At 46.1% G+C, this 9932-nt stretch overlaps 1 protein-coding gene across 1 annotated transcript in view; it reads left to right on the forward strand.

The window, feature by feature from the left end:
- Positions 1–99: 99 nt before the first annotated feature.
- STYXL1 (serine/threonine/tyrosine interacting like 1) overlaps positions 100–9932 on the forward strand; it is a 29923-nt gene continuing 20090 nt past the window's right edge. Inside the window, exons 1-3 of the mRNA XM_007940224.1 lie at positions 100–202; positions 1091–1152; positions 4430–4568. Of these exons, the coding sequence (XP_007938415.1) occupies positions 100–202; positions 1091–1152; positions 4430–4568 (304 nt within the window). The remainder of the gene's footprint in view (positions 203–1090; positions 1153–4429; positions 4569–9932) is intronic.

Consider the following 9932-nt stretch of genomic DNA (forward strand, 5'->3'; position numbering starts at 1 on the left):
AAAAAAAAAAAAAAAAAGAGTTTAGTTCAATATCTTACTTTGTGGCATTCATCTAAAATAGAGAGATACATATTAAGCTTGTTTGTTCTTCTCAGTAGGATGGGGGAATTGGTCTTGTGTGAACCAACAGAGCTTTACAACATCCTGAACCAGGTTTCAAAACTCTCCAGATTAGCTGAACCCAACTATCTCTGTTTACTGGGTAAGTGCTGTTGCTGTTGTTTTTCTTCCAGTGTTGGTTTGCTGTGGACAGTGTCCTTCAAAAATAAGTGTCCTTACTTTTGACTTATTAACAAACTTGTTGGGGGAACTGAATGACTTCAGAAAACTGTTAGACTCATTAGGCATAGCTCAAAATGCTGCTTCTAGCTGTAACATGAAAATCATCCTGGATTAAACCTAGAGGGGAAGTTCCCAGAAGACTTGTGTGCTAAGTCCTCTTAATTGTTTATAGTGAAATATTTGAAACATATACTATAACAAACATACAGAAATATTAATAAACACTCATGTCCCCACCACTCAGATTTAACATACTAAATAAAATGTCAGAGACATAGGGGCCTCCCTCTTTTGTGCCCTGTTCAGATTCCATTCCTCTTTCTCCTCATATTTCCACACTTTTACTACATATACAGGTGTCTCTAAGTAATAAGTGTGGTTTTAAAATTATGGTGCCATAATGTACAATTTGGAGCTCTCGTGGCATACTGCCTAAGGCATTTGACTGCTAACCAGAGGGCTGGTGTTTCAAAACCACCAGTCACTCCATGGAAGGAAGACAGAGCAATCTACTTCCCTAAAGCTTTACCTCTTTGGAAACCCAGTTGGGGTCACTATGAGTTGGAATTGATTTGATGGCAGTGGGTTTGGTTTTGATTTTTAAAGGACTAAATAAGGACTAAGGATTAGGTCCTTCATCCATTTGGAATTTGTGTCTGTGTGTCATACATACCTTAAATTTTAAACTGATGGTGACTGTCCCTAATTGCCAAGCACATATTTGTTGATAGTGATCTAAGTACTCTAAGTAGTTTTGTCATGTGCCCCTTTGCAAATACAGTTATTAATTAAATGCTCTCGTTCTCAGATGTTCGTGCCAAATGGGAGTATGATGAAAGCCATGTGATTACTGCTCGCCGAGTGAAGCAGGTACGCCAGTAGAGTCCAAATTGGAGGCAGGCTGGCTACCTTATGGAGGATGAGAAAAAGGGAGGTTTTGTCCAAGGCCTTGGAGAGAGCACTCACCGTTGGGTTCTGTGGGCAGCAGAGGCAAGACTGCTATCTACCACAGTGATCTTCCACAGGTCTCACGGTCTACCCAAGCTGTCCCCTGCCCCCACCACGGTCACCAGAGTCATTCAACAAATGTTGTTTAATTCCTGGATGTGCCAGGCATGAGTCCAGGGCCAACAGAATACAAGATGTCCATAGTTCACAGCCTCTGACCTCACAGGGCTTCTAGTCAGAGAAAGACATTAAACAGTGGAGATATTGAACTAAAAGGCGGAAGCCTAGTCCCTCCCTTCCCCTCTTTTTTTCCCCATTCCAGCAACTTTTGAAAAGCAGAGTTATGCATGCAGTCGCCCTGGGTCACCTCTCCCTCCAGCAGTGGGCCCCCTGTCTGCATTGCTTTTGCTCAGCATGCGGCTCTAACCGCTGCAGTTCGGATCACATGCTCTGCCTTTGAGGCTCTCCCCTTCTCCCTGGTTTCTTCTCCATCTCTTTGATTTAGCTTCATTTCCACCCTCTGCTGTCCAAAGATCTCCTTCCCGTCTGTCAGTACACTTCCTTTTCCGAGATTTCATCCAAGCTGACAGCTTCACCTGTCCACATCCAACTAGCTGTGTGTCAGTTTTACTTCCAAAATACCGTCTTGCAAAATTCCCACCCTCCCTGTTGCCGCTGTGTTGTTCTGCACCCCCTTTGCTCTTCGTTGTACCCCAGATGCACAGGATCGCCCCTGACATCTGGTAGCTGCTCTGTACGTATTTGGTGACTGAAACAAATGAGTGGAAGCAGTTCCTCCTTCCTGGAACACTTTGCAGAACCTCATCTATCTAGCACATTTCCATCCGTCCTTCAAGTCTCCTCTCGAATGCCCCCGTTCCGTGGGGCCTGTCTTCCAGGCTGATTGAGTATTTCTCTTTTCCTTTTGAAATCTCTGGATTCCAGAATCTGAGGGTAGGTACAAAGCAGGGACTCAGTCATTACTGTTCATGGAATGACTGAGTGGATGTGCAGGTCCGTCTTCCACCTGCCCCAGCCTCCATGGGCTGTTCACATCTTTACACTTTGCCCATGTTCCTCTCCATCCCCCAAACTCCTTCTTCCCTCGTGGTCATCTGACTAAAACCTACTGATCCTCCAAGTGCCATCTGATTGACATCTTTTTTAAAAAGATTTTATTGTGGTAAAATATATGTAACATAGAGTTTGCCATTAAAATGGCAAACCTTCTGTCTGTAGGCATTTTCCTGTTCCAGATTTCAGATAAGTGGGATTATACTCTCCTCACATATTGACGTGGTCAGGTGTCAAAGATCAGGTCATTATACAAAAATTGGCATGTGGAGATGGAGGCTGATTATATCAGATCACAAAATGGAGCATGACCGCGTCATTTTACAACTAACAGATTACATCATTGCGTAACTGCTTAATCAATGAGAATCATGGCTCGGCCAAGTTGACACATAACCTTAATTACAGGGGCCAGGGTTACTCTCACCTCACACCTCAGCATTTGTTACTGCCAGATGTATGTCATTAATGCAAAAAAATACTTGGATAGTAGATTTTTTTACTGTTGTTATAAATGTGAAATGTTGACTAACATGATAGGCGTTCACTAAGGAGAGGGCGTGTTTGTCTTTCTGTGTCTGGCTTGTTTCAGTGTTTTCAAGGTTCATCCATGTGGCGTAGAGCAGATCTTCGTTTTTCTTTGTGACTGTAACACTCCATTGTGTCTGTGGGTCACAGTTTGTTTATCCATTCCTCTGTTGATGGACACTTGGGTTGTCTCAACCTCTCGACTCTCGACTGTTGTGAATAATGATGCAATGAGCATTGGCGTACAAGTGTCTGTTTGGGCCTCTGCTCTCAGTTCCTTTGGATATAGCTAGGAGTGGATAAAAGACATCTTCTTTTTTAAAAAAAATTTCATTGTGATTTGGGTGAATGTTTACAGAACAATTTCATTTTCCATACAGCAGTTCATACACATTTTGTTTAATGACATTGACTGCAATTCCCTGTGAATTCCCACTTCCTCCTCTTAATTACCTCTTCCCTGTGTCTTTCTTTCCTATGCATTCCTGCCCCTTGAGCCATTTCCTTATGCAAATACTGCCTTTCTGTTCTTCCATGATTTGATCGTTCTAAGGAGTGTATCTCCCTGATGTAAATGTTCACTGATAAAGGCATCTTCTTGAAGTCTCTCCTAATTCCTTTAGACAAATGTGATTTCTCCTCTTTGAATCCCAGAGAAAATCCTTGGTGTGTACCCCTCTGGTCCTTACCTTACTCCACCTTCTAATAGGGTGGATTGGTACTTGCCATATCTCATCTTCGGGTCCTCCAATGTGTCTTTCTGTGTCAGATGGATGAAGTTACAAGTGACAGAGTCAGGTTCAGGTTCCCTTGAGTTATGGGGGTTTATGGAAAACATTAGAAGAAGTGGAGAAGACTAGACTCTTAGCTGCCACCTCTTGGACGCCCCCTGGATTGCTGGACCACACTCTGTGAGCCTGTGCACTGAGATCTCGTCACCTCCTTAGCGGCAGGCATCTGTAGTTGCTACCCTTATGATGCACTGTTGTGGTGACTCAGCCACTCCTTGATGCTACTACTCACTAACTGCTCTCTACCTCATGGCTTCTGTTTGCTTATTCATTATTTAACTGTATTTGTCAAATGCCTAAAATGTGCCAGGCACTAGCAGTGAACAAAAAGGACAAAAATCCCTATTTCCTACAGAGCTTATGTTTTAGCTTACAGTCTGCCTCATCATACCTGCTGCTTAATCGAGCTTTCTGCTCACTGCTCTCTTTATGGTTATTTCTCGGTTTAACCCCTGCTGCCTACCTAACCCTCCCCACCAGAGAGACTATCGTTAGTGTGGTTGGCTACTGTTGCTCTGACAGTGCCCTTGTGTGGACCAGTCAGTAGACTATCTGTTCTTTGGTCAGGCACTTACCTCTGGTCCAATCAGCTGTGGTCAGCTTTCCTCAGAGGGTGATACAGGTGTGGAAGATGATTGGGGATCAACAGATGCTCCTCCGGTCTCCTCTCTCAGTGCTTCCACGCCTTGTGTGTATGTCGAGGAAGAGCGTAGCCTCAGCTCCAAGCTCTTCCCGGTGTTGGTGTGCAGGAAGCGTTTGCCGAACAGGACCCACCCACCAATAGACCTCTCTTGTGGTTCCCTCAGAAAGGAAAGGAGTATCTTATTCCAGAGTCTGTGGATCTGGAGTGTGTGAAATACTGCGTGGTGTACGACAGCAACACCAGCTCCCTGGACGTGATCTTGGAGAACAACAATGATGACAGTTCTGACGATCTTGAACAAGGTGGGCTTTTACAGAATATGCAAACGTGCATGTAGATAACATACCAGTTATTGCTGCGTTGCTTCTGACTCCCAGTGACCCCTGGGTGTCAGACCATCACTGCTCTGTTGGATTTCTTTCTTTTTTTCTTTTTTGAAATAACGTTTTATTTGTTCTTGGTGAGAACATGCACAGCAGACCAGACACCAGTGCCACGGTTCCTACCCATGTGACTCAGTGACACTGACTGTGTTCTTTGAGTTGTGCAACCATTCTCACCCTCCTTTTCTGAGTGGTTCTTCCCCCATGAACATAAACTCACTGCCTCCTGAGATCCCTACCTAATCTTTTGAGTTGCTGTTGTCACTTTGATCCTGTTCAGATAGCTCTTAAAAGAGCTCAAGGCTCAAGACAGACTTTCCTCACTAGTTAAGCTCAACTATTGTTTGGTTTCAAGAAGACTTCCAGGGATATATTCAGTTCGAAGTTTAAAGATGGCTTCCGGGCAGTAGTGCTCCAGAGAGTTTTCTGTGGCTGACTTTTCAGAAGGAGATGCTCAGGTTTCTTCCAGGGTACCTCTGGCTGGACTCGAACCTCCGACCTTTCGGTTAGCAGTCAGACATGCTAATAGTTTTCACCACACAGGGACCCCAGCAAGAATAAGAGCTAATAGTCATTGAACACTGACCGCATGCTAGGCACCATGTCCAGGACTCTACTTGAGTCAATTCATGAAGCCTGCAGAACAACTCTGAGGATGGTGGTAGCAGGAACTATGAAGGGCCTAGTACTTGACCCTCTTGTGGGCTAACAAGTTAGCTAGCCTCAGGTTCGTGGATGCCAGCAGAGATGTGAGCCTCTGGGCTCAGAGACAGAGGACTCTTGCCCTGCACGATACCAGCATTTGCTGAGCTGGTTCCCCAAGCTCAGTTGTCTTCTCAGCGAGATGAACCCTGAGGTTAGGGAACCTGACTGTTTTGAAACAGGCAGAAAGCCTGCCTGCCCTTGGCTCTGGAGGAAGACACTGTCTCTATCTTCCAAGGATGTTTGTTATAAAATATCCTTGAAAAGGAGCTCTGGTGGTGTAGTGCGTAAGGCATTTGACTGATAACCAGAAGGTTGGCAGTTCAGACCCACCAGCAACTCCACAGAAGGAAAGTGGGGCAATCTACTTGCGTAAAGATTTACCTCCTCGGAAACCCAATGAGGGTCACTATCAGTCAGAATCAACTTGATGGCAGTCAGTTTGGTTTTGGTTTTTGAGTCCTTGAAAAGATACCCTGCAACAAAAGCAACTAGGGCCTCTGTTCGCAGGACATGTGGAATGTGGGAGACCCAGTCAGAAGTGTCCCCTAACAATTAGCATTGCCCCTTTTTATAAAGGGGTGACAAGACTCACCCAAGGTCCCACACCTAGTGAACTAGTTATTTATTACTGTGTAACAATTACCGCAAAAGTTAAAAGCTTAGAACAGCAAGTATTTATTATCTCATGGTTTCTGTGGGTCTGGAACCCAGGAGCCACTTAGCTAGGAAGTGGTGGCACAGGGTGTCTCCTGAGGTTGTTGTCAAGATGCCAGCTGGGGCTGCAGTATCTGAAGGTTTGCCTGGGCTGTGATGGTCTGCTTCCAAGATGGCTCACTCACATGGCTGTTGTCAGGAGGTCTTGGTAGACCTCTCCATAGGGCTGCTTGAATGGCCCATTGATGAGGCAGCTGGTTGTCCCCCAGAACAAGCTATCAGAGAGAGAGGAGGAAGCCATTGTGTCTTTTCTGACTTACACCATCACTTCTGCCACATTCTCTTCATTAGAAGGAAGTCATGAAGTCCAGCCCACACTCAAGGGGACAGGAATTAGACTGCATCTTTGCATGGGACCGTATTTATAAACCACAGCACATAGTAAATGGGGGGATCAGGATTCAAACCCAAACAGTTTGGCTCTGTGCTGTCTCCTGAGGCCTGGATAGTGATGCTGGAGAGCAGTGCAAAGTCTCTCCAGCCCCAAGTCAGAAACGTTAAAACGTGGTTCTGTTGTGTCTTCCATTTCAGTTCTCTGCTTTGGGCTAACAGGCCTTGCCCTTGACCCGTTGCTAAGGGAGTTTCCATCTCTTGTCACTAGGTGGCACTAGGCTTCCATGTTTAATAAAAAACCTCTTGGGGGGTCTTTGGCCAGGCAGTTGTCTTTCCCTCCCTTGCTCAGGTCTGCAAACCTAGGACTGCAGGAAATAGAGGCTGTATGAGTTCTCTAGTGCTGCTATAACAAACATAACCACAGATGGATGGCTTCAGCAAGGCTCTCTCTCTGTTGGCTCTGGAGGAAGGTCCTTGTCTCCTCTCAACATCTGTGGCCCCCCTTTCCTTGGAGATCTTCATGTGTCTTGGCATCAATCTTTCTCTGGGTCTAGGAGGTTCCCAGTGCAGGGACCTCAAGTCTGAAGGACACGCTCTGCTCCTGGCTCCTCTTTCTTGGTGTAGTAGGTCCCTCTCATCTCTGCTCGCTTGTTTAATCTCTTTCATATCTCAGAAGAGATTGATTCAAGATGCAACCTAGTCCTGGAGATTATATCCTGCCTCATTAACATAACCACCTCGAATCCTTCGTCATTAACATCATAGCGGGTAGGATTTACAACATGTAGGAGAATTACATCAGATCATGAAGTGGAAGATAATTACAGAGTACTGAGAATCATGGCCTAGCCAAGTTGACACATATTTTGGGGGGATACGATTGAATCCATAACAGTGGTCACTAAAGACAACCCTTCTATGTTTGGTCACTGACCACACTCACTCCTACATAAGGAACGAGTAGGAGACCACAACCACAAAACAGCACAATAGCAAAAAACACAATCACATGCGCATACAACTTGCCACTCAAGCCAACTTTTTGTTTAAAATGGTATCTTCCAGGTAAATGCAGAAGACCATTTCAAGGTTCTTCCCAACCCCTTTCTCCTTCCCATGAAGTGCACCTCCCTCACCCTTAAGGAAATCCTGGCATGGGGAAAGCCTGCACCACATTTTAGAAGCAGGTGAGAAGTGTTGTCCACCTGTCATCCTTTTCTGCTGGCCTCTGGGTGATGAGGTTCCATGGACTTTGGCTGCGGCCCTCTATCCTTGTTTGTGGTCACAATGTGCACTAGTGCCATTCATGAGAGCTTTTCTCCACCTGGCAGTGCTCTGCGATTGCTCATGGGGAGCTGGGCTGCAGCCGTGTGCTCTCCGGCCGGGTTTCCTGCCTGGCTCACTCAGGGCTTGCTGATACCTGTTCCCTTCTGTGTCTACCTTTGGTCTCCAGTTCGTGCTGACCTCTCTACCACCTCTGCCAGGTCCTCAGAGCTCCTGGAAAACAGGCACGTGCCCGTCCCAGCTTCCCCTCAACTGGGGTGTTTCTGCCTCCTCAGTGCCCACTTCAGCTGAAATAAAAGGGGTTGTCAGGGCTAGGGCTCTTCTTAGGAACCCAGGAAGTATCTTCCCTAGTATTTTTTTTTTTCTTTAATTTTTATTGTGATTTGGGAGAAAGTTTACAGAGCAAGTTCATTTTCCATACAGCAGTTCATACACATTTTGTTTCGTGACATTGACTGCAATTCCCCACAATGTAGCACCTCTCTTCCCACTTCCTTCCCGTAGTTACCTCTTCCCTGTGTCCTTCTTTCCTATGCATTTCTGCCCTCTGAGCTGTCCCCCTGGGCAAACACTGCCCTTCTGATCTCCTACGATTGATCATTCTAAGGAATGCACCTGGCTGGTGTAAATGGTCACCTTACACCCTTTCATATTGTTTGGCTGGAAGCCATGGGAGTGAGTTCAATTCCAGGCCTGAAAGCATCTTACCTAATCTTGACTGCTGAGACTTTCTGTCCTAAATTCCTTTTAGCACACAAACAGCATTCCCCTTACTAGATGAAAGAGAGATTTCCCATAAGTTAAATCACCCTTCCTCACAACAGCGCAGAGTACAGGCCCCCGAGCTGGGCTCTTGACCTGCGATGAGAAGCTTTGGGAATTCTGGGACATCTTTTTCTCACCCAGCCAAGTCTGATTTTGAAGACTATCATCTGAGACTATTGGCTAAGAATCCAAAATAATTTCATTTAAAGTTCCCAGTTGAGATAGAGCCTGGTCAAACTCCTGAGACTATGGCCCCTAGGTGCCCTTCAGGTCTGGAGTTGAACCCACTCCTGTGGCTTCCAGCCAAACAAAAGACAGGCATATGAGCTGAACATTTGCATTAGGTAGATACACTCCTTGGAGAGAATAACCATGGGAGAATAGAAGGGCTGTATATGCACAGGGAGATAGCTCAGGGGGCAGGAGTGCATGGAGGGATGGACACAGGGAAGAGGTGGCTATGGGGAGGAAGTGGAAGGGGAGCTGTTGCATTGTGGGAAACTGTAGTCAATGTCATGAGACAAAGTGTATATGAACTGCTGTATGGATAATTAGTTGGCTCTGTAAACTTTCACCCAAATCACAATAATAAAAATGAAGTTCCCAGTTGAGCAGTGACCACCTTCCTGAATCAGTGGGCACCCCACTTCAAAGTGTGGGAAGCCTCATATTGATGAAGAATCCAGGATTAATAGGAATAAAAATTACAGACATTAAGCTTAATGCTTCAAAAATAATAACCCTGTTCCATTTGTTCTTTGGAAATCTGTACTTCCTGACAGTGCTTGGTTACTCCCGTGGAAGTTCATCCCCTCAACAAAGTGGGAGTCTGGCCTGGCCTGAATCTGTTTGTGTGGCAGGGTAGCCTGGTCACTTGTGTTTGTCTCTCTGTACCAGAGTCTCTAATTGTCCCCTAGGAACTATGCTGCCTCCAACACTGACCCCCTTGTCCCTGAATGCACGTAAGGCTTGGTGGGTCTTGTGATATCAGTCAGGGAGCAGCTGTCTGCCTTAAAGGCAGCTGGACTGTCTCCCCTACTGCCCTGGGCCTGGTGACCCACCAGTCGTTTTCCAGCCTCTTGCTCAAGAGAGAGACCGGTGCTGTGAGTCCCGGTAACTGGACTGTGGCTGGTGACCAGACCCTCTGGTGTGGGCTTGGGCCCTGTCTTGCCAGCTTCAGGCTCTCTCCCAGCCTGGCTGCAGACTCCAGACACTCTTCCTTCAAATGCAGTCTCTAGAGAGGTCCTGGGCCACTTGTGTCCCAAGCAACCCTTGCTGGAGTTGGCCTTCTCTCTCTGTACAAAGGTTCCATGTCAGAGCCAGAGTCTGTGCCCCACCCTGTCTCCTTCTGGCTGGCTCTCTGGAGTCCACTGTAGAATATCTCTCTTGCTGGTTTAGATCCTGACCTCCAGATAATCTTGGCTTAGCTCTAATTGTGCAAACTTCCTGTCACATGTATCTAATTTGCATACAGCCCAATAG

This window comes from Orycteropus afer, unplaced genomic scaffold, assembly GCF_000298275.1.
Source record: "Orycteropus afer afer isolate SDZICR_OR568_19922 unplaced genomic scaffold, OryAfe1.0 scaffold00006, whole genome shotgun sequence".
In the NCBI taxonomy this organism is placed as follows: domain Eukaryota; kingdom Metazoa; phylum Chordata; class Mammalia; order Tubulidentata; family Orycteropodidae; genus Orycteropus; species Orycteropus afer.